A 23,591-nucleotide genomic window follows, 5' to 3' on the forward strand; every position below is an offset into this window, starting at 1 on the left:
CTTTCTCTCAATCTAGGCGGCTGCAGCTATATTTTAGACATGCTTGATATGAAGATTCGAGTTGCTGCCCGGCAAGCATGTGGTGTCCAGTTCTCAGGATGGGTCATAGCTAGCATTCGAGCCCATGCGGGCAATGATGGAATAACCTTGAATATTTTAGGTAGGGGCCCAGACTTATATTTTGAGAGGAAGAGTCCAACTCTGTTGCCCAAGTCAATCAAAGTGATGCAAAATGGAACGCTACCTACTTGGTGTATGCTTCAACAACTTTTGGATCAAGCCCCAAAGCAGGATCAGGTCTGTCCTTATCTGTTAGACATAGTGAGTGAGCAAAGAACTCGAAGTTACCACTATTAATGACGAACCTTGATGTATCTTTTGGATTACAGCCGCACCACCCGATTCCCCACTCTCGAGCTTGGCGAATATGATGTCTGCCAATGTTTTTCTTTCTCCGGCATTTGCTGGTAACATTGCATCCAATGCTTCCATGTCACCTGCGTCGATTTGCTACATATTGTCGTGGTGATCTGATCGGACCAATAGTGATCGCACTCACAAACATTTCTTCCGCGTCTTCGTTATCATCCATATCATTTTCAAAGTCTCCTTCGCTCTCGTCATCTTGATCGGCCAAGGGTCGTGTTCTTGGCTGCTTGAGTTTTTCATCTTCCTCCTCCTCGACTACTTCATCGTCTTCCGGCATTTCTAATTCTTCTTGCTGATCCTTTGCAAGCTCAAATATGCGTTTGGAAGTCTTTGGATCTAGGATGGTCTTGACGAGAAGATCAGTGTATGGAGAATTTACTAATGCAGATCGCGAACATACCTCTCCATTTTCATCGTCATCTCCACTGCTTTTGCGAGATTTTTTGCGTTTTCCGGGCTGAGACAAGCGACCATATTTTGCTTGTAGTTCGTCCTCGCCGAGCTGGACGTACAAAGGATCGTGTCTTGCTTTACCTGCTGGCTTTTGAGTTCGAGGCATGATTGATTACCGTGACTGCAAGCCTGAGATTTTCTGAGCCAGGTTCATCCCTATCTGAGAATATTGCGTTATGTAAGCGATATATGTTCGGCAATCTCCTTTTCGCCTCGCACTGAGCCGAGGATTGAGCCGAGTTGTTATCAAGGCACGTGCCCAGTCTGTGATAACTTTCTGATCTTTGAAAGGTCTTTGAAGCGCTTTTCTGTCATAACATAGACCTGGATCCTAACGGCAAGAATCTAAGTATAGTCTCAATCTCCCAAGATGGCATCACCGCCCTCGACTGAGTCCGTTAAAGCTGTGAGCATTTTTCATTCTCTTTGCATATCTAGGCTACAGCTCTGTTCATGGCAAACACGACAAAAAACTTGTTACCCGAATATCTCGTGAATACACAGCTCGTTCAACTATCGTCACCACTGACTACTTTTTCTTTTTCTTCTTCAGATCCGGACTTTGGATAAGAATGGCGAGGAGATCAAATCCGTTGGTTTTCAGCGATTTGGTTTCGACAGTGAAGTTCCTATCGATATCCTGCGTTCCCTGTACCTCCGATCACATTATGTCGTGACGGCGTCAGAATCCCAAGTTTCCGAATTGGATGCAAAAGAAGAGGAAGAACATGCAAGGTTTACACAAGGCCTCAATGCCTATCAATCAAAGTCCATCTATCATCCCAGCACACAGTCGATCTCTTATACCACGCTTTCTCGCTTTCCTCCGGTAAAACTTTTGCCTCCTTCTTCCCGCAAACGTATTCTGGTGACGGGAGGAGCTGGCTTTGTTGGATCTCATCTCGTTGATCGGCTCATGCTCCTCGGTCATGAAGTCACTGTGTTGGATAACTTTTTCACCGGTTCCAAAACCACGGTGAGCCACTGGATCGGGCATCCCAATTTTGAAATGGTTCGCCACGATGTGGTCGAACCTTTCATGATCGAATGTGATCGTAAGTTATTATCACCAACGTTGCAGATTCCTGCGGCCTCATCGCGGCTTATGCCATACCTTTCCTAGAAATATATCACCTTGCTTGTCCGGCATCTCCTCCTCATTACCAGTTCAATGCGGTAAAGACTATCAAAACATCCTTTATGGGCACACTTAATATGCTGGGTCTCGCCAAGCGTACCAAAGCTAGATTCCTCATTAGTAGTACTTCCGGTACGGTCTCCAAAATTACATTCCCTGCCTTTGGCGATTGACCAAGTATACAGAGGTATACGGAGACCCCGAAGTTCACCCCCAGCATGAGGACTAGTAAGTGTGGTTGGTCGATTACTGCTCATTTAATTCAACCTTTTCAATCTTTAGTTGGGGTCACGTGAACCCTATTGGGCCTCGTGCTTGTTATGATGAAGGAAAACGCGTTGCAGAAACTCTGACATACGGCTTTCACCGGCAAGACGGTGTCGATGTGCGTGTTGCACGGATCTTCAACACTTACGGTGAGATCTGCATCATCATTGTGCCATTTTGGCTGTGCTCAATAACCCTTCTTTTTAGGTCCCCGAAGTGCGCCGTTACTTCGCCTGATCGTCCTACTCACACACTAACTAAAAACAATTATTTTAGTGAATCCACACGATGGGCGTGTCGTATCCAATTTTATCGTGCAGGCTCTCCGAGGCGAAGACATGACAGTGTACGGCGATGGGAAGCAGACACGTTCATTCCAGTATATTCACGACTTGGTCGATGGTCTCATTGCACTTATGAACTCTTCTGAAACTCGCCCTGTCAATGTGGGTAACGGCGATGAATTCACAATCGGCGAGTTTGCAGAACTCGTCCGCGAGATTGTTGAAAAGGTCCAGGAAGAAGACGGTGTCAAATTGGAGAAGCGTGTACAGATCGTGTACAAGCCCATACCGACGGATGACCCTCAGAAAAGGCGACCTGATACCACGCGAGCCAAAGAATCTTTGGACTGGCAGCCGAAATGGACGGTGCGCATGGGCTTGGAAGAGATGGTTAGATATTACAAGGCAAAGATGGCGGAAGGCAGCATCTAGACGCCAAATTTGTAGATGTAGATAATGCTAATTTCAAAAAACAACTTGCTTGCGCCAACTTTATTATCATCAATAGGATGGATGTGTACATGTAAATAGTAGTAGTGTTCTAACAACTAAACAGATAAATGCGTTCCTAAAAGTGTATAACATAATCTCGTAAATGAGTCCGAAGTAGAGTACAGAGAACATGTCATGCCCAACCAAGACACGCCAACATCTACAACAGAAGGTATCGTAAGTACTTTTTCACAACCAGACATGGACCTGTGATCAACATTATAACACATGGTGGTGTATGTGCAGCTGGGTATCATGACATTATCTTGGGCAGCGAAACGCCGGTTGATGCTACCACTTTCGACATGGAGCCCTTGATGACATACTTGTCGACAGAGCTTGGATTGAACGTTGTTCGCCGTATTCGACCGTCCTGGGCGAGCTCCGTGGTGACCAGTTCGGACTGTGTTTCTGGAATCATTGGCAGAGGTAATGAAGGTTCTGGTTCTGAGTAGTGCGATGTATACTTGATTTGCGCTGCTACCAGATCAGGTGCTGTAACAATGGTGAGCAAACTTTGCAACTCGTGAATGATAAATGGTAGCCATACAAATGTAGCTCAATCCATCCCGACCAGGATAGAACCAATGTTGTTCTTTCCGTTCCGAATATCTACGATGGCGTAGGAGATTAATCATGCCAAAATGTAGCTGAACAACTACTTACTTCCGCATAGGTCGACCGTCCAGACCGAGAGGACAATATGCCTTGTCCATGTCCTTCGCATAAAACTTTAGGGACTCGAGTTGACTTTTTGCAATTTCGGGAGTAACGCATGAGAAAGACAAAGTTGATCTAGGATCACGGTTCGCAATCGACGGATCACCAGCGATGTCGGCCAGTTTAGATAGAGCCATTTGCATTCTTTCAGGGATATTGACCGGAGGTCTCAGATCCGACCGGGTGGGAGGTAGTGAAGAAAGATATTTGTAGAAAACCTTGTTCAAAATCGAAGCGCTACTAGGAACGAGAGTCAAGCATGCAGTAGCTCCTATATGCAAACTGTAAGCCCACCTTTGGTTCGTGGAAAACGATGACAAACGAGACCGTACCTTTGACCACAAATATATGAGGATCCTTTGCGTTGACTAGACCTTTCTTCAATTTCTCGGCATATACTAGCGGAGCTATTATACTTCGTTCCCCCTGAGAAAAATCAGACTAAATTTGAGTCCATAGAGCGAGCTAAATGTAGTACCTGTATTATGAGGACAGGTTGTGTTATGCAAGCCAATTCTTTAGCTTTCATTGGTGTCCGCTGATCAATGGATGAATTAGTGTGGTCATTGGCAAAAAGATCGCTTCTTGATACAACTTACATTCATCACAACATTTATAAGTTCAACTATACGTAATCTTTTGGTTGGTGGCAAAGTCATCTCCCAATACGAAATCAGCTACGGTTAGTCGGGTGAACGTCAGCAAGAAGCACAAATTACAAGCTAGCAACGCACTTCATCCCGAAGATCCAGTTCTGTGTCCTAATAAGGAATTAAAACATGAAAGAGGATAGCAAGGATTTGCATACATTGCCTGCCGTCATGAAATTTACCACTTCTGACCCTGCGTGCTCGAACGAGTCGAGGTCTTCGGCATAACACCAAAGTTGTAGAAGCTCGTCATACGCCTCAAATACAGCTTTGAGTCTATCAAAGATATGCAATGAGTCTCGAGAAGGAAGAGAGATAGGATTACTAACTCTGTCGGTGGTGGAACATTGCATAACGTGAGGCTAAGACACAGCTCCGGGAAGCTTGTCAAATCAGTTCCGTGCTTCTCCAGATATATCACACAGAGATTAGACATACAGGGCTGCCAGTCTCAACGCGCAATTCACAGATATGCTCTCCAGTGCAAGCACATGAGCAGGAGGAAGACAAAGTGCCTGCAGGGCGATATAGTCTTTAAAACGTGTTAATCACCCATTCGCGGCGATAAGACCATACCTGACACGCAAAAGCCAAATCTGCCGCCTCCACCCAGCTATCATGTAAACCACTTGGACGACACCTGGATTTGCCGCAAACGCGCATGTCGAACGCTATCAGATTGTGATTGTATGTCAGTCTTGGGTCATCAAACTGATGCTCGAGCCAGGTTGAGTCTAAAAACAAGGGGTGTAGTATAATCGCGGTTGGTTTGTCGGGGTCGAAGCTGCCTACATTTCCGTAGACGGAGTTGGTGGTGTACCAAATCGACACGTAGTCGTCTCTGGATGGAATATCGACGTAAGGCATACCAGGAACAAGCCAGCCACAGTATGAGACTAGATTAACGGTCCAAGGGTGGAGAAGGAGGTGAGTAGAGGTTCTGAATGATTTTTAAGCACGAAGAAAAGGTGTTGCCCCACCAGGCAACAACCCTGAAGTGCTGCATGGCGCGAACTCAATATATGGTTAGCCGAGGGGCAGATCCATACTTTTTATTAGTTCCCGGCGGAGCGATAATATTTTGACGCTAAATCGCTGCTAGTGCACACAATAGTGATACGCTCAGGCAACTTCATTTCAGCAGGTATATCTTCTTCGTTCACTCCACATAAGTACTGTTTTTCTATATGGACTATTGCTCACTCTACAGGAAAACATCGGGCTCGGAATGCAAGACGGAGCTTGCGAAGAACCCAAACACAATTAAACCCAAGTTAAACGGTAACCTAAGATGCTTTGAAGCGAAATTATAATACAAAAAAGGTTCGGATTTTCTCATTGGATTTTGCATCATTTTCTTATTTTCTACAAGGACTACAAAGATTTACCCCCAACTTTCCTTTACATCTCGGTTCCGTTTTCCCAACCGCAGATCCACCGTTGTAACCGTGATGGCCTGGTCAGTCTCCGTGATTTCACAACCATTTCGCACAGTAACATGCTCACATGTCAGGCAAATCAGCTTTCAGCCGATTAGAAGGTAGCCCTCTCATGTTCAACCTCGCAGCTTATCGGAAAAAAGAGTGTCTGTCGAAGGATTCGCTATTTCGATTCGCTACCTTTGCTGATCCGTCCAGTAACGACAAGACGTTATGGTCATGCGGTAGCTCCTCAAGGCCTCAAGGTTGATGCGGCGTGGACTTTCACGATCAAGTCGGGCATGGGCAAAGTCGCGGAAGTTAAGAAAGAACCACCATAATTTGTCTGGCGTAGGCCTCCTCTTTCGTGCTTTCCAACCGGGTTGAATGGTAAGTTCGAAGTAGCCTCGGAATTAGACATTAGACTGACCGTGACCACAAAATTAGCATCTCTATTCGCGTCTTTGTGACAAGCCGGACCACCCAAGAATTCATCAAGAGAGAAGCAGCCTCTCAGGTAAGCTTTGCCATATGTATGTGGTCATCTCCTCGGATAGACCTTCTCTTTTCAACAACATGTTGGACTTGGCGACGGCGTGTCCGCAGTGTATGATAACAATCATTAATCATACACTGCGCCGTCACATCGTGTTTCATGCTTCGAACTTGATTCTCAAGGATGCCTTGGGACGATAAGTACGACATATCCGACTCGTATCTACGATTTACTGAGCTGGAGGCCCGATTTTTACGTCGATCACATGCCGCGGCCTACTAGAACATTACAAAAAAGTTCCAGTGTTTACTGGTTTCACATACATAAACTCACTGAACCACCGCCTTATACGCTCCCGTTATCGTGCAATGCATAGTGTCCGTACGGGCCCGATGATTGAGTACTGTCCACGTGTAAACAAAAAGCGTCGGAAGCTAGCGGAAGTTTCCTCTGTACTCCCGCATCAAAAGACTGCAACCGACGATCGAATTCGAGGCGAAGACATAGCGACCCGCGAACCTTTCCTAAAGTAGCCGACATATATGAAGCGTCGGCGCCCACGATAAGTACTTTCTAAAACCTGCACAACTCTTTGTTGCTTCTATGTCATCAAAGGACAAATTAGGCGGATTCAGTGATTTTTGCTCTATAGATAGCTGCCGCTTCAGTAAGAAGAATCGGACGATTTACCTCTCTGTCTGATTCCGAGTCCGTCACGAGCATAGTTGGCAAGCCTTGGCGTTCTAGCGCAGTCTGCTGGTTTGTACCCAAGTTCATTCCATGCGAGGAGGACACATTGAGTCTCCAAGAATTTGCAGCTCTTTATGGAATGCTTGGTTCATCATCTGATAAGGTGCACGAGGTCAGTAACTTTAGCGGACGAAAACAGATAAAGACACAATTGTGTCGGTATGACTGACTCGCCATATTCGTTCTTTGATAGCCCTCCGCCGATCATGCTGACTGAAATGATCGATAGGTATCAAAATTTCAATATAGATAACAAAAAGACCAATAGAGTTCACTTACTTTGGGTTCAGCAACCTTCACCTTTCTTCGTGTTTTCTTATTGATAGCTTTTCGTCCTTCCATTCATTGCCGTTCAAGTACATTCGTAGTGCTCTTCTTTTGTCGAAGAGACCGTGTTACTGTGGCTAGAAACGCGCCTGTTACAAAGTCATGCTCTGATAATGCAATGCAGTAAGGCCTATTGGAAAGTTTTATGACGAATATCTTTATGAGGAAGAGACACAGCCGCGGCTGCAAGCGGCGCAGGACGACATGGCGTGCATGAGTATCACATTTTGGTTGCGAAACGCGTGGTAAGAGATTAGAGGTTGTCAAACGAGTGGAAGAGGCGCGCTTGGGATGATGAGGACAATTGCAGCTGAGAGGAAAGAGCTCTAGACACCGCAGTGGAACCTGAACCAAGACGCTTTGGTGCCTTCGGAAGTAGTCGCAGTAGCACCACTGGCTGTCCCTGAAACTGCTGCGGCGTGGTTTGTGGACGTCCGTTTTCAGGTTACATTGACTTGTTTCGGGTCATTGCTCATGGACTCTTGACATGCCTGTGATGACCGTGTCCCAGAAGTGCCGCCTTGACGCCAGGATCCCGACCATTGTTGCCAGTATGAGCACAGGGAAGGAGAAATCGACCTAGGCGCTCACGTTGACGTTGGTGAAATTCATTCGGTTGTATACTAATACGAGTTCAAGCGCTGTGGAGCTCTCTAGTAGTCGCTCAGGCTGTGATGCTGGAGATAATACCAGTGCAATAACCTCATCGGGGACCGTCACGGACCATCTTCCGGGTCGACGACATACTATCAGCAATAATATCTTGGCAGGTGTCAACGAAGATCTGATTCCAGTTACCTTTCAGTTCCTCAATGGAGCGATGACAAGTCTAGTCTAGCCTAGTGCACTATCATTCACAAAAAGCACTGCAACAACGACGAACGTGGCTCCGGTGTCGGGTAACGACATGCAACGTTGGCACCAATGATGGGGATTGCCCGACATCGGGCCGCACGTCTTTCCCGACAGTATGCTCCTCTCAGGTCGGACTCAGTAGTCACTACTTTGATCTCCTTCAATTTTGTGTGCTCCAAAGGATGATCAAAGTCACAAACTGCGAACTCTGCCACTATCCAGCCATATCCCCACTAGCCCACTAGCCATGATCCGAAATCATAGACAAACGTCATCACAGCATAAATGCAGCACCCTGCTTTTTTTTTCGTCATTCAGAGGTATCGATTGTGTTATAAGTATGAAATAAGGAGCCACTCATCAAATTCTTGATAAGCCTCGTGTTCAGGTGGTGCAATGGACTATCAGCATTTAGAACTTCGTCCCTGGTACCATTTGCGCCACAGGGTAAGTCCAGTCAGTACTAGTGTTTCTCGCGAAGCAACAGGTGTCAATAGTAGGAGGGGACGTTGAGCACTGAGTAGCATTGACATAGTCCTACATTATAAGTATCGCCTTCAAGTTTGACGGCTTCATTGATACAGTAAGCAAAGTCATTGACGTCGCATGGAACCAGACCTGAGGCCAAAAGCACAAAGTCAAAGAGCGGAACATGTATAGCGGATCAGACGTGCCTGTCGATATGATAACAATGGTCGGCTACGTGTCCATTTCGCCTTTTTTTCCCGCTGTCAGTTGACCGTTCCACTCCATCTTGTATGACAGTGTCGGTCGTTGCGGGAGCGAATAAGTATTGGACGGTCTGGACGCAGGTGCAATACTGCTGATAGTTGTCCGATGCCGGGCTATTTTACCAGGTGGACCGGTCGATTTCATCGGCGCCGGTTCTTTCGAAGGAAGAAGAAACCGGTCCAAGATGAGAGTACAAGAATAGGCGTTGTAGCGTCGATGAGTCGCGATGCATGGATGACCATCTCCTGCCGCGGAGATAAAACACGGTTACTACTACTGTGTGACTGTGTGAAACTGTGTGAACTCTTCCAGCTCGGATGTGACTGGAAAACGACTCACTCAAGGCAGCATATTGCAAAGTTTCAAGGTAACCTAGTACAGTGGTACTAGGTTACAGTCGAATAACGCTATTGACAGTAGCCGATAACCTGCAGACATAGAGTTACTTGTCGAGTCTGTCAGTGCGTGTCAATTCCTCACTGGCACCGGAACAAGATATTGCCCTAAGCGCTGTCCTGGGCCTGACGGGTGCGAGTACTGCGAGATGCTCTGGTAGACTCCCGCCGTCATGAGGCTGAGAAAACGGTCTACTTGTAGGACGTTTGTCGAGCGATGTTGAAACACAGAGAAAGTACTAGTAATACACGAAATTGGATGACGTAGCTGGTGACTCGCCGCAGGGCGTGTTTTTGTTTGTAATGGGGTTGATAGGCAGCAGGTATTAGGCTCAGGTTTCAAACAGATCTGAAGGATCGGTCGAATGCAGGACTACAGAGAAGCGTGCCCGGTGCCTAAGGAACAAAAGGGAGAATAGGCCGTAATATTAGCATGGTAACGGTTACGACTTCTTGCAGGACATCTTCCGTAAGTGAAGACCGGCGGACTTGCAGACGTGAATCATATTTGTGACATTGTTGTCTACCTCTCATGGGTCTCTGCGACCGCGTAGCAGAATCAGATTGACGCAAAGGACTGCTGATCGGCGGTCGCGAGAGTGGCAGAAAGTAGGATACTTTACTTCTCAAGTGACAATGGGAGGGCACCGGCTCTGGAATGTGAATTGCTGATTTGCCGCATCAGCCAAGCTGGTCCGAGTGGAAGATCAGATTGGTCCCGCCAACGAACTGCCACAGGGCGCATCGGACTAGTAGTAGCTACGTATCTATATGTTTTGTGACACCGCAGCGGGGGAGGACGAGGACGGGCTAGGCGTTGTGTTTCGGGGATGGTAAAGCTTGAGCCAAGTGTGCCGGACAGGATTGCGAGGACAACAAGGGGCTTAATGAGCTGTGTCCCTGTTTGAAGTCCACGTTTTAGCAAATTGGCTGTGGGAAACGGATAGGCGGCCGTCTGTTAACGTTAAATCGCGATAATAAATAATTATCAAATTACCCACGCTACCGTCCGTCTTCTTACGCCCTGCCTCTCCTCCATCAACATCAGTCTCTCCTCGTTTCTTGCCCTTTCCCGCCTTATTTTCTTGTCATCCCGCCGTTTTTAATCCTGTATTTCTTCCTCTCCTGCACCTCCATTTCCCTCTCCTTTCCACAACAATGCCTGCTGCTGATCAGCAAGAAATGGTGCCCAGCACATCGCATATGATGAAGACCACAAAACGCGGCAGGCCTTTTCTAAAGGTTCGTAGCACTCTCTCTGTCCTGCCAATCATACATCTCAGGTTCTGTGCATTTGCTGATTTGTCATTTTAGGACACTCTCGACCTCTTCGCAACTCTCATCGTATCTTTGCAACTCACAACGCACAAGCAATATTTCCGTACTTTCCCCAATTCCTTCTCAACGTACGTATCTGCCATCCCAAGTACCGCCAGCATATCTCATATCTCCATTACAGCGATGAGGCAGCTCAGAACTTGGCATCCCTCAAGTTTTCCCAGTCGAACAGAGGGCCGGATCCCAGAGATAAAACACGAATTGTGACGACAACCACCACCACGACTTTCTCCATGACCCGTGACATGGCAAAGGCTATGTGCCAGCATTTTATGGATGCACGTCTCATCGAAAACGCCGCCGATCCCCAATCAAACCTCTTCAAGGATCGTGGCACATACGTCCTTACTCCAAAGGGTCTACATGTCCTTGAACGTTTCATCACAAAGAACGGAATCAACTCTGATCATCTCCAACCTGTCTTCGTTTCACAACCCATCTGTATCAAATTGCTTCACCTAGAGCGACGGTCTGTCGATGATGAAATCATCGTAACTCAATCCGTTATTACAGCTCTCTTCCGCCGTTTTGTTGGTCGTCAGCCAAATTACCCATCATCTTCGTCAACGCCATTGGATACTTTCCAAGAGTATCACGAACGATCAAAGGGTGTTCCATTGATGGACGTGCAGGAACGTGCGCAGCCCCTTCTGGGGAAGACCGCGGTAACTACTCACAAGTACAGTTTCGCTGCTGTGACTGCTCTGGAATGGCTCTGCGATTTCACATCCGTGGTGGGTCGGGAGGAGGGAGCGGAGATGGCCGCCCAATTCGTTCGATTTGGCCTCATCACACTGGTCAGTGACAAGAGGAAGAATAACGATTCGGCCATCATTTTCACGGTTCGTGGATCCGCACCCGGCGGAAATTCACCAGTTAGCGTATGTACAGCTCTTTGCACCGTTTCTTGTCGTATCTCACTCCTTGGTTGACCTCTCCAGCAACACGGAGAGTTCCGATGCACAGCGAAAGCTATCTATAGAATTACCGATGAAGGCAAACGAGTTGCTCAGTGGGACGGCAATAGGCCTCGCGATTCACCGCAAAGTTCATCGGTGAACCTACATGCTGAGCGTTCGTCTTTGGAGAACAGCACCGCTGAAGGCTCTGCTCCTTCGACAAGTGGCGATGCTGCTACCAATGCTGCGGTATCAAAGGACGCCAAAATTCATCGCCGTATATCTATGGCTGAGAAGCTTAATGCCAGTTATGAGGCTGCAGAAAGAAAGGGTACCAAGGAGAGCAATACCGATCGTCTCAATAGCATTCTAGAAGAGGCACACCTCCGTTCTTTGTTCCGGGAGTTCTTGAAATCCAACTTCTGCGAGGAGAATCTGTCGTTTTGGTTGGACGTGGAGGATTTTAAACGCAAATTCAACATAACATCTAGCGCAATAGCGTCTACTCCCGGTGTACGTCCAGGCAATAAAGCAACGCCAGGACAAGCAGCTATGGAAAGGCATCACGAATCATTGATTCAAACTGCCTTCCAGATTTACAACAAATATTTGGCGCCATCGAGTCAATGTGAACTCAACATCGACCACGGCCTACGATACGACCTAGCTGGATACTTGAACGATGTCATGACGGGTATGACAGGCAAGGTTTTTGAAGGCCAGGTTGATGCAGGACAAGCTAGCTCCTTCAATGCCACCCAATTGCAAATGATGATTCGGCTTTACGAAAGAATTCAGACTCATGTTTTCCGCTTGATGGCTACGGATTCCGTGCCCAAGGTACTTGTGCATGCGTTTATCTTGTTATCATGGCTAATTCCTGTTTTTCAGTTTATCAAAACCCCTCAATTCCTCGATGCTCGAAGTTATATGGGAGATGCAGACTCGATGGACTCTGACGTCTTTTTCCTCACCAAACCCCCAGCCCCACCAGGCTTGAACCCGAGCGCAGAAGAGAGCGGAGGCGCATATATGACGATTTCGCAGCAAGCTAAGGAGAGAGAGCACCGACAACATAATAAGGATACGCCAGGTTCGCCAGAAGCCTCGTGAATGATGGGCCTCCTTCTCTGCTCCTTTTTCCATGATCCTACGGACTTGCTCTCGCGATTTTCCCTTTACGTTGGCTTGTTGATGCAAGACACGACGCTTAATCACACTCACATGTTTCTTGCCTGACATTCACCAACCTTATGCTCATCACTTTCTCGTTGTGTTCTTCAACTCGACATTTCATATTCAACCCGGGGGGTTATCCATCGTTCATACTTTTCACCGTATTACAATAATATTTTTTATCTTTCAAGGCATTATCAGTATTGTCTTTCGAGTCGGCTTCAGTTGCTTATATCACTATTAAAGTTTTTGCCGACTGGTTTTTTTTCCGTTGTCTATCCATCGCATTACCTACGATTCCCCCCTCCACAACCCATTTTACTGGCGGTGTACAATCTTCATACATACATTATATGTATCGATACCTACAGTCTTGTCACGTAGGTAAAACTAATAATCACTAGCTCCGTATGTCAAGTTGTATTTTTGTGTTTGAACTTGATGATGTCCGTGCCATCTTTTTTTTTGTCCTGAGACATTGCCCCGCATGTAGATCCCTAGACCCAACTGGTAAATCAGACTGTTCCTGTCCACAACGCCGTTTTGCCACGTTACTTGACTCTCACAATTTCCTGCTTGTCAACGTTCTTTCCCTTGCCCAAACATGTCCTGGCTCTGGAATCCCCAAGGTGATGCATCTCATACGCGCAACACCGCCCCAGGCGAGAAACTTGTGCCGGACCCTTCCATCCCCAACAGAATGGAAACAACGAAATCAGCAAACAAACCATTTTTAGCGTATGATGTTCTTTGACGTTTTTTCAAGTGATACATCTCATTTACCATTCATTTTGTACACAGATACAAAGAATACAAGGATAAACAGGAACAGGACCACAAAGCTTGGATGGAGAGAAAGATAGAGCGTGATGCAAAGGTGGCCAGAGGGGAGAAAGTTGGTCCAGAAGAGCGTGATCCAACTGCGCAGGAAGAAGTTGGGATTTTGGGCCTTCTGAAGTTCCTCGTATACGTCTTAATCATTATTGCGTTGGCTGGGAAATTCTTTACGGGCAGTTTCACTTGGGAGTATGATGGAAAGTGGACTCGACTGAAGACATATTGGCCGGTGAGCAGTATTTGTTATAGTCTGTTTATCTTGCACTCATTCATTTTGTCTGATAGACCAACCAACGTTTATTCTCGGAAGGTTTGCTTGCGCAGTTCGATGGGACGGATATCAACAAGCCTCTTTATCTGGCAGTGAGTGCTTTTCTTCGTCAGGCGTGTCAAGGAGCATTCAAGTTTGACTGCTACTGTTTCAGATCGACCACGACGTATACGATGTTTCCAGTAATAGACGGACCTATGGCCCTGGCGGCTCATACCATCATATGTTTGTGTCACTGCTTTTCTGATTCTTCTTCGTGACTGACGCCCTTGCTTTTACAGGGCAGGAGTTGATGCCGCAAGGGCTTTTGGGACTGGTTGTTTTCTTACACACCGCACTCATGATTTGCGAGGTTTGACCGATCGTGAGATGAAGGTAAGCTTCTCTAGAGATCTTTGTCTCCACTCAACGGCCACACCCATACTGACGGGGATTTCTAGGGAGTTCAACACTGGAAAAAGTTTTTCGCGGAGCATAAGGACTATACTAAGGTTGGAAAAGTTCTCCATCCTCCTATCGACCCGGCGAGTGAAATCCCGGAGCACTGCAATCCTCAGGATGCGGATAGTGATAACCCAAGGAAGCAAAGTAAAGAGAATCCTAGAACTTCTCAGAAGCAACCAAAACAAGGCCAGCGAAAGCGGGAAGAGTTATAGATTACCAATGTACTATATATGTCTGCTTGTATACATTTGGGGTGCGAGTATTAAATGGCATTAAGGGCTTGAAGATATTTGTAGCGCATAGCATAGCATAATGTACGGCGTCAAAGGTGATTCATAATAGGGTTCCAGATTTTTCACCAGGTCCCTTTAGTCGGTATCTAGGAATGAAGTCAGTTTCTTCAGCGCACATGCAAGGAACATTATACCTACTTGCATAGGTGAGCCATGAGTCATGAAGTAATTCCGTAGAAGGGGAAAGTCGGCGATTGAGCCGTCTAGCATAGAAGAAAATGGACTTTCGTGATACTTGGCTACGATGATATTACCGCGCCAAGCGCAGGACTCTCTAAAAGCCCTGCCTTGTATTTCGCGGATACACTTGTTTATGGGGAATGGCATGCCATCACGCGAAACAGTAGGGTAGAAGATAACGAAAGGATTAGCGAATTTTTTGTTCATGCCATCGAGAGCATCGACAATCTATTAATGAAGACGAGTATTAACGACTTGGCTTCATATTGTAAAGTGTCAATGGCGACTTACTTGATATTGCCAAGCACGAGGCCCGAGGCCTTCTGCGATGTAGTCCATATAGACCTCGGGGTGGGGCATCCGAGCAGGTTGGGTGCTCTGTGGATAGTATGGGTCTGGCATCATCATGGGGCTACTCATGAGGGCGACCATATGAGGATTGCGGCCATCAGAAGGAAACAAGAGAGCTTCAAAAGATTCTAGCTGGGCCATTAGTGCTGAGATATTACTGATAGGGTGATGGAATGGAATATGAGTTGGAGATATGGTCCCAAGCTGACTAGGAAAAAAGTATAGATTGTAAGGTAGGTGAGTCCGAAAGAAAAGGAACTATTAGTTTCAAGCCTGAGAGCACTCGAGTCACTCTGAAGAAAATAAGAGCATTTTCACAAGCGTTCTTATAACGCTTAAGGCGGTTCCACAACGAGGACAACGTGCAGCTTGTCCGCCGCCGGCCTTCGATCATGCGAACTAAGGAAAGCAAAGAAGTGTTAGACTAGACACGAGTTAGGAACGGATCATTAACAAATCATTCATACCGTGCACACCATTCGAACCATCACAATGGATTTAGTGGAAAAGGGAATGCGTGTTGATAGCCATTCTGAGAATTGGTGATACTGGGGCTTTGTTACAGCATTACAGGACAAATCCTTTCGAGGACCGCCTTTTGTGCGACTCGACGGAGAAACCTTGAACATTTGTAGGTAGAGATCCTACTAGCCATGTTTGCCACCCATTAATGATTGCAACAAAGGAAAGCGAGGAGCGGGATCAAAAACGACATATCAGGCCAAATCGAGTAAGTACGTTCTCATAGTCCTGCAAGTTCGGCTGCTGGTAAAAACTCGCCGTCTGGGTTTTATTTCCATTTTGTCCATTTTTTTCTCGACAGTTCTTCCGTCATGGCGCCTTTTTCGAAGGCTGGTCGTTGCTTGCAGGCCTTCAGCCAGGCGGTGGACATAAAGCTGAACACAGAGCTTACAAACGAATACGAGAATATGACATAAAGATGATTCGAAAAGCAACACTTGTGGTCCCTTACACGCAGCTTCAGGCAGACGCACCGAATAGATCTGGTTTCATCAATTAGTGCGTTTCAGGTAATCGTCCATGTGCGAATCCTGCTAACTGTAACGCAAATTTCCCAATCAAACAAGCCGGTTCCCTGTCCGAGTCCCCAATCTGAATTTATGATCCCCTTCGCTCCAACGTTCGACACCTTCATAGCCTTGTCGGCCGTACCATCGATCTGGTATCGAGCTGAAGCGTCATCTGTTGGTCCTCATAGCTATACTGAACAAGATTGCGGCTCCTGAAGACATGAATTCTAGAGCTCACTTTAGTGCTCAACGCCAGTTCAGCGTGTTACAGGACTCGTCCACTCCGCGAATATACCATTAATGGGCATTTTCTCATGCCGTAAAGGCGTGTCGCCGGCTGCAAGTGGGCTTGAACTTTTGAAGGTCATTCTGACTTGTCCGCGCCCCGACGGTTCGCCCAATATCAAATAGCTCCAGACACATACTGCACTGTCTTGTTTTTCAATCCTTTCCTTTATCTGTCTCCGTATTGGGACCGTCTCGTGGTGCTTTCTGTATGTCTTGTTGTCGACGGGCAGGTGTAGAGCTATTTGCCGCTGCGTAACCAAAGTTGTGGCTGTACGGCTTCGAAGAACCTAAGGCACCTTGTGGACCCAGTTTGCTTGCAAAATAATGTCCGAACCATGATCTCCTATTTTCTCTTTGCAATGGATACTTTGCCGCAGAATAACGGCGGTTCAGCCGCATCGGCGGCCTCCTACTACGGACAAACGCAGAAATTCTCCATTCCCAAGGGTTTATGAAAGTGAGGCCATCCTCGACGAATTTGTATTGTCCTATTTATCATTACTCGATTTCATTTTAAGGCGCCTCCGAGTCCGTTTCAATTGGGGTCTCCCAAATCACTGTGATATCAAATGCATTGGACTTTAACGCCACCATCGCACATATGTCTTTAGGTAAAGACAAATCAGCCCCTGTGTATTTAATTGCACAGACTCAATGGAAGGCGCGAGGACCAGTTACCTGTTTACTCAGTTCTCCGTTGCTCGATGCGGCATAATGTAACCTCGCATCAGCTTCTCGTTTCCTCGTTCCCTTGATTATCGATCTGCCTTCTCGGCCTTTACGATCCCTTTGCAATGCTGTATTTTGTTCATGGATTGCCGGCACCGTGATTGAAATGAGTCCATTGAAACAGAATCACGCCAAGGATCGTGTTTGACTCATTCATCCTGTGCGATAACGGAGATGAGTACATTTTCTCTCTTTGCTCCACTCTCAGGGGGATCGTAACTTCAAATGCTACTGGCTTAACTTATCAGGTTGATGGGCGGCGTACATAAAGAGATGCCGCATCACCACACACGGCGACTTAATCAAAACAACCATCGGATAATTAAGGTTATAAATGCTAGATACGGTGACCGCAAAATATTTACTCAAGACCCTGAGCCTCGTGAGTCGTGATTCAATCATCGGTGGATACTCCGTTCTTGTTTGCCGCATTTGTACCTCTCACATGATTTCATCTCAACAACAGCCATACCGCTGTAAACAGCACCAATATCTATTACGTGGCACGTCTATATACTATTCCTGTGCATTTTGGACGAATTGGCCCTACTCTGGAGGGTGTGACGCTACCGTGGGCATGTGTTGTCTGATGGCTTCGGACATCCACACAGAGCGAGCCGCCCATTTTGCGTTTGTAGGGGAACAAATACTGTCTGTTGAGGCTTCCTAGAAGCCGGGTGCTTGATCACCTGACTGGATAAACATGAGCTACGCATAACCATCTTTCATGCGAGGAAATATACTCTGCGCACGACGCTAAGCACTGTACTCGCCGAGGAAGCGAGCGGTTCGGTTATGGTAATAAATATTTGGGCCACCCACTTCCTGTTTTTTCACCACTCAATCAGAGAACTCGTCTCGTCGCACCACTTGCCTAGGACCTTCGTTGTTTCTGTCTATACAACCCGTCTCGATGTTCCTATGATGTCGGACTTGAGATGAAGCTCCGATAAAACGGTAAAAGACTTCAGACATGGGATTTTAACTATGAGTATTTGAATTGAATGCAACAGCCACGACACCTGACATTATCTTCTGGGTCCTCGAGCGCCGTCCTCTGAATCTAGTTATGCCATGCTAAGACGATGGAATGAAGTGTTAATACGCAATAAAACCATTGAAGTTGTAGGTAGATAATTAGAAAAAAGAGGGGCCGTGAACGTTGACTTCCAGAGTGATATTTGTGAAGTGGAAGAATATGTACCGTTATTGTTGGACATTGAGCACTGTGCCAGTGTGGCACCCTGAAAGATCGGTGGCGCCACAGGAAATCCAAAAAAGGCAATCGCAGTTGGTCGTTCGCGTCGTTTTCAGGTTTCAGTATCTTTTCAGCCACCAACGGTCAAGCATTCTCGGGCTGCCCTGTGCTGCTGAATGTCTCTTTGCTTTCTTCCTTAACGATCTCGACGGCGCGTACAATGGACACCAGTATCATAGTCTCAACCCAACTTTCTTCACTTTTCTCATCTTCACAGGTCACATCAATACCGCTGCAGACTTCACGTCGGAACACTCCTCTGTCACCAGCCCTAAAAGACTCAGATGCACCTGCAGAACACGCATCATATGTTTCACTTACTCACATTTCCCATGTTGGAACGGTTCTTCTTCGTGTTCTTCACGGCGGACTCATAATAGAGATCGTCTCTCTCTCAGCCCAAGTCCCTCCAATACGTTTCGTTTTCCCGGCTCCGGTCCTGCCAACGCCTGCCATATTCACATGGGACGAGAACGAACTGCACATCCTTGCAGTCACAGAGAGAGGCTCGCTCTATCGCTTGGTCTTACCCACAAGTAACCCATCTCGTCTTTGGCATGACCAAGTCAGCAAGAACTGGTGTCGTGAATATCTCATTAAGAATGTCCAAGAGTCTGTCATGGGTATTGTTCAGGCGCAAGGGCCACATTGTGTTGCTATTGGTTTCAATTCCGGTGGTTTGTTGCGCATAGAGACAGAACGAGTTGGTGATGACAATAACGATGGTGAGCTATATGTTAACAGTTTATCTGCTCCTGCTGAACCTAGGGGTTGCACCATAATCCTTGTCAGATCTATGGACAGAATCGTTGTTTAATCCTGGCTCTTTCTTCGGTTCGTTGACCGCTTATCTTCCTAGCTTGCATTCGGGTAGCTCGAGTGGCTCAGAGATTATTTCAATAACGAGTCACCCTCAGCCCACCGATCTCGGTCATATATGGACGCTATCTCGCGACAGAACCCTCCGTCTTTGGACTGCGAAAGGAGGTTGTGTTGCTGCAAAAGCTTTATCATCTCCTGGCAGGGCTTCTTCTCCAGCTCCGGGATCCAATCCCGTCAAATCTCATGTACTCCTCGAGGCCGATCCACGTATTCTGATACGAATATTCTCAACTGCTTCCTTAGAAGACAGCATATATGTCCTGGCGTTCACTCCGACTCCTTCGGCGCCTCATTCTGGCGGGTTTTTCCAGTTGTTTGATTCTTCGAACGAATATATGCGCGAAATTCAGACGATCGAATGTTCATCTAACAGTGTTCATTGCTACTTGCAAGATTTCATAGTGGTATCAGGTGTTCTATACACGCTATGGGACCGCCAAGGTTCATCTATGACCGAACAAACTGCGATGCCTTCAATAGACAAAGTCAAGCAGGCTCCATACGAACCCAATTGGAAGTCTGCTTCATACGCACAAGAAGTAGAATTGACGCCTGCGTATCTCGATGAACTTCTTCTTTCTCCAGGTTCTTTGACAGGCAGATTCTTAGAAGCTATCTTGAGACCTGGCATGTTTTCTGCTCTAACATTGCGCACCGCAATAGACCAGTATACTGATGCATGCATGTCACTGCCTGGGCAGCCGCCGTCTCCATTATTAACGACTTACGGTACTATAGCAGAGAATATCGCCGCTGTTGTCGGCTGTACTGTGAATCTCCTTCAAGATCCACAAACTGGAGCACTGCAACATGAACGATACTGGAATGCTTTGAAAAGAGACTGGGAGGGCTTCATCGCTAGGTGTCGAGAAATAGAACGTAGCGCCAGGTGGCCTCTTGCTCTTGGTATGGGAGAGCAGAAGGATGAGGTGATTATTCTCGAACGGGAGAGAATAGGTACTCTTGTGAAGGAGGACCTTCCTTTGCGCATATACAGGCATATTTCATCAAATCTCCCCGTAGAACCTCATTTCGCCCTTTTGGACGTATTATGGACATTGCGTAATAAGCTTGGGCCTCAAGCGCTCTTGAACTTGGAGAGCAGAGTTACGGACATCATTCACCAGGAAATTGCCTTCCCTTTCATTGACATTATCCAGGACCAAGCCCAGCGGTCCAATTTCCAGGACGACCTTGATGAAGGCCTCGAGAGTTGGATTATCGGAAGACTGCAAAGCATTGAAGATATTGATAGAGACGCACGAGTCATACTCGATCTGGTTGCTGGCTTCGACCAGGAGGTGAAAAGGGAAGAAGACGAGGTAGAGTTGCTTCTTCCTCCTGTTCACTCAGATTGGTCGACTGCTTCCACGGCGGAATATGTTTCAATCACCCTTCATGCACGATACGACATGTGTTTTGCCGTTGTTATCTTACTCTTCTTCCTCGCCGAAGATCTCGGACAGTGGGACCCCTCGTTACTTGAGGAAGTTTTTGCCGTGTTTCGGGGGCTCGCAATGTTGCGCGCTGCAGCACGACAACCTGTGGCAGATATTTCTGAAAGGAAAATAGCTACAGAAGATAGTCTGACGGCGGACGACGTTATCACGCGAATGAGCAATATGCAAGTCTCTAGGACCCATTCTCGTTTAGCACCAACCCACTCGCTTATACATTGTCTCCTATCACAGCATAACGAAACGGGCGATCTTCCTGGCGCAGCACATCGTTTTCTAGACAGTACTGGTCTGCTCCAATCAACCTCCCCTACACACGTCACCAAATTCGAGGTTTTGTTCTGCGAGCGCCTGAGACTTCTTGGTTATTATGAAGTAGCGCGGGAAATGCTATCTTGGCTGCCTAGGACCCCGGGTGTTGTTTACGTCCAAGCCCGTTTGTGGATTAATCTTGGACGCGTTGATGATGCTGCTTATCTGATGGAAAAGATGGCAGGAAGCTTCGGTAAGTGGTTAACGTTCGCCGGTCGAAGATAATCGCTGATAGGCTTGCCATTCTAGGCGATAACAGTGGATTATCGTTTGAGGACGATGAATCACTCGCTGCCGTCCTCCCTGGAGCAGTTCTTTTTGACTCCGAGTTTACCTTCTATTTGCATGCTACATCCCTATTCAAATCTGCTGCCTTAACCTATCACGAAATCTCATTTGCTCGTCTCGCTTTAGCAACATCGCCCCCACATGTAGATACCGCGGAACTATGGTATACCATAATCCGGGGTTACACCGAGCTGGGAAGGTTCGAAGACGCTTACTCGTCAATCGTAACGACTCCTCATGGTAGCTTGTGAGTGTACTCCTGTGTTTTGTATTGAACGGTGAATCTTACGGGACTCCCTTGTAGGAAACGGGAATGTGTAAGCCATGTAGTCTACAGGATGTGCGAGGAAAACTCGGTAGAGAAACTGATGTCATTCAATTTCGCCGGCTTGGCAGCCGAGGTCGAGGATGCCCTGGCATTCAAGGCACGAAATACAGACCCTCGCATTTGTCCGTTCTACTCGAGGATTCTATATGCTTGGTATACTAGTCGAGGTGATCACCGTAACGGTGAGTATCAAGAACTGCTCCTGAGGTTACTCGATCTTATTGCCTATGCATAGCTGCTCGTACCATATACCAGCGAGCACGCAAGCTTCAAGATTTAGCCGCCAATCCCGCTGATTTTGTAGCACTCTCTGAAGAGCAAATCGAGGGGTACTTGCTCGCTATGAACTCTCTATCCCTTCTAGACCAAAAAGGTGCATGGTTTGTCATTCCCGCATCTCCTGAGAATGGCTCTGAGGTAAATTTGCCCAAGAAATTGATAAATTGTATCATGCTAAACCCCCTATTACAGTCGCGCAAACGGCGCAAATTGTCAACGAACATTCCCGCGAGCAGTTTTAATGTCGACAAGCCAGATTCGGAGATCGTCGAGTTGAACGACATTCAATACGACCACGCGTTTCTCTCAGCGCGTTTGAACGTGATTCGGAGGGAGCCGTCCTTGATTTCGGCGGCGGGTGAGTGATTATGCGTTTAATTTACGCGGAAGCACACCAAAATACTTTATCTTTCCTCCTGCAGAGGGACTCCTATCTCCCGCATCTATAGTTCTGAGATTAGGACAGGCTGGTCAATTCTCGGTGGCATTGGCTACTGCCCGTAGTCTTCGGGTTGACATGAGTGACTTGTTCAGCATATTAACAAACCAGTGCCTTCGTCTATCGCGAAACCCGGATTCCGTCATGTGAGTTTCCGTTGTAGGGCGTCCGCTTCACCTTATCCCAAAATTGAACCATTGATGCAGGCAAGAGGACACGTCTGACTGGCTACTGACAGATAACGTCTCTTCGTGGCCAGGTTCACCGGCGGATCGAGGATGGCGGTTCCTGCGTCAATCGCTCGAGAGACACGACAGTGCTGAAACTGACTACTCCTACAGCAAGGCAACATTAGAAACTATACTCGTATTTGATCGAACAACAGCTCCACCACCATGGCTTATTCACATGCTGGAAGTATGTATACCCTTGAATGCTGAATATGGGGCCCTCCCTGACTGACCCTATTCTATTCATCCAGGACCATCATCCTGAATATCTCATTCGGTCGAGTCTGCGCTTTGAAATTTTTGAGGGTGCTCTTGAGCAAACGTTATCGCTCGTTCGAAAGGTGCGCTATTTTTACTCGCGAATTTCATCACAGAGTTAAACTTATCCCTTCTTTCTAGTCTGATGCACGACTTGCTCGTGACCCACCTAAAACTGCCTCGTCAACATGGCTGCCTTATACGCTCATCGATCAAGTGCTCATCGCCGCCGCTTCACAAAACGATCTCAGCTCACGAGGGCAAGCCCTACAGCGGGAACTGCAAAAAGAGATTAGCAATCGCGTGAAGCGAATGCAAAAGGCCAACCAGTCCCTTATCTAACTTTGCTATATATCATGCTCTTTTGCAAACCAAAAAATAAAACTATATCTGTGAAGAATATGAGCGATGCGATATATTTATGAGTTCCATATACAGTGCAAACGAGATAGAATAACGATGACAGGATTTAAAAGCACAGGTAGGTATCCAGAGGGGATTTCGAGGAAAAATGAAATGGTATACGTAACATGCAAATAGATCCCCTCAATACAACAAACAAGATATAGCGAGAAAAGATGAAAGCATGAGATATAGCTAAACAACTAAACAACTGA

At 46.8% G+C, this 23,591-nt stretch overlaps 9 protein-coding genes across 9 annotated transcripts in view; 5 read left to right on the forward strand and 4 right to left on the reverse strand.

Moving 5' to 3' along the window:
- The window catches only part of SERLADRAFT_446425 (uncharacterized protein), a gene marked incomplete at both ends in the record, with an annotated part of 1,982 nt that extends 969 nt beyond the window's left edge, over positions 1 to 1,013 (reverse strand). The window contains 5 exons of the mRNA XM_007315228.1: positions 40 to 201; positions 249 to 309; positions 366 to 510; positions 560 to 775; positions 830 to 1,013. Coding sequence (XP_007315290.1) covers positions 40 to 201; positions 249 to 309; positions 366 to 510; positions 560 to 775; positions 830 to 988 — 743 coding nt within the window. The remainder of the gene's footprint in view (positions 1 to 39; positions 202 to 248; positions 310 to 365; positions 511 to 559; positions 776 to 829) is intronic.
- A 191-nt stretch (positions 1,014 to 1,204) lies between these two features.
- Positions 1,205 to 3,741, forward strand: SERLADRAFT_460192 (uncharacterized protein; the record flags this gene model as incomplete). The annotated part of the gene is made up of 9 exons (XM_007315229.1): positions 1,205 to 1,374; positions 1,436 to 1,937; positions 2,006 to 2,152; positions 2,206 to 2,248; positions 2,303 to 2,436; positions 2,495 to 2,503; positions 2,564 to 3,558; positions 3,614 to 3,675; positions 3,730 to 3,741. 7 exons carry the CDS (start codon positions 1,336 to 1,338, stop codon positions 3,001 to 3,003), a joined length of 1,314 nt encoding a protein of 437 aa, XP_007315291.1.
- A 1,108-nt stretch (positions 3,742 to 4,849) lies between these two features.
- Positions 4,850 to 5,385, reverse strand: SERLADRAFT_381587 (uncharacterized protein; the record flags this gene model as incomplete). The annotated part of the gene is made up of 2 exons (XM_007315230.1): positions 4,850 to 4,948; positions 5,010 to 5,385. A coding segment is annotated over one exon (161 nt), but the record flags the coding sequence as incomplete, so codon positions are not given.
- A 430-nt stretch (positions 5,386 to 5,815) lies between these two features.
- Positions 5,816 to 6,347, forward strand: SERLADRAFT_381590 (uncharacterized protein; the record flags this gene model as incomplete). Its single annotated transcript, XM_007315231.1, has 2 exons — positions 5,816 to 6,221; positions 6,282 to 6,347. One exon carries the CDS (start codon positions 5,940 to 5,942, stop codon positions 6,120 to 6,122), a length of 183 nt encoding a protein of 60 aa, XP_007315293.1.
- Positions 6,348 to 6,519: 172 nt separating this feature from the next.
- On the reverse strand, positions 6,520 to 7,608 carry SERLADRAFT_460200 (uncharacterized protein; the record flags this gene model as incomplete). Its single annotated transcript, XM_007315232.1, has 4 exons — positions 6,520 to 6,948; positions 7,038 to 7,192; positions 7,268 to 7,310; positions 7,377 to 7,608. The coding sequence occupies 2 exons, from the start codon at positions 7,122 to 7,124 to the stop codon at positions 6,811 to 6,813; spliced, it is 225 nt and encodes a 74-aa protein (XP_007315294.1).
- A 2,793-nt stretch (positions 7,609 to 10,401) lies between these two features.
- On the forward strand, positions 10,402 to 13,277 carry SERLADRAFT_360055 (uncharacterized protein; the record flags this gene model as incomplete). Its single annotated transcript, XM_007315233.1, has 5 exons — positions 10,402 to 10,648; positions 10,721 to 10,812; positions 10,866 to 11,625; positions 11,686 to 12,483; positions 12,535 to 13,277. The coding sequence occupies 5 exons, from the start codon at positions 10,565 to 10,567 to the stop codon at positions 12,754 to 12,756; spliced, it is 1,956 nt and encodes a 651-aa protein (XP_007315295.1).
- An 87-nt stretch (positions 13,278 to 13,364) lies between these two features.
- On the forward strand, positions 13,365 to 15,049 carry SERLADRAFT_460207 (uncharacterized protein; the record flags this gene model as incomplete). Its single annotated transcript, XM_007315234.1, has 6 exons — positions 13,365 to 13,557; positions 13,621 to 13,885; positions 13,942 to 14,019; positions 14,082 to 14,152; positions 14,209 to 14,302; positions 14,368 to 15,049. 6 exons carry the CDS (start codon positions 13,424 to 13,426, stop codon positions 14,581 to 14,583), a joined length of 858 nt encoding a protein of 285 aa, XP_007315296.1.
- A 2,668-nt stretch (positions 15,050 to 17,717) lies between these two features.
- Positions 17,718 to 18,165, reverse strand: SERLADRAFT_460211 (uncharacterized protein; the record flags this gene model as incomplete). Its single annotated transcript, XM_007315235.1, has 1 exon — positions 17,718 to 18,165. The coding sequence occupies one exon, from the start codon at positions 17,963 to 17,965 to the stop codon at positions 17,810 to 17,812; it is 156 nt and encodes a 51-aa protein (XP_007315297.1).
- A 496-nt stretch (positions 18,166 to 18,661) lies between these two features.
- Positions 18,662 to 23,375, forward strand: SERLADRAFT_446435 (uncharacterized protein; the record flags this gene model as incomplete). Its single annotated transcript, XM_007315236.1, has 10 exons — positions 18,662 to 19,226; positions 19,294 to 21,345; positions 21,402 to 21,687; positions 21,745 to 21,950; positions 22,004 to 22,185; positions 22,240 to 22,405; positions 22,470 to 22,632; positions 22,693 to 22,903; positions 22,968 to 23,057; positions 23,116 to 23,375. 10 exons carry the CDS (start codon positions 18,662 to 18,664, stop codon positions 23,314 to 23,316), a joined length of 4,122 nt encoding a protein of 1,373 aa, XP_007315298.1.
- Positions 23,376 to 23,591: the final 216 nt, after the last annotated feature.

This window comes from Serpula lacrymans, assembly GCF_000218685.1.
Source record: "Serpula lacrymans var. lacrymans S7.9 unplaced genomic scaffold SERLAscaffold_4, whole genome shotgun sequence".
In the NCBI taxonomy this organism is placed as follows: Eukaryota; Fungi; Basidiomycota; class Agaricomycetes; order Boletales; family Serpulaceae; genus Serpula; species Serpula lacrymans.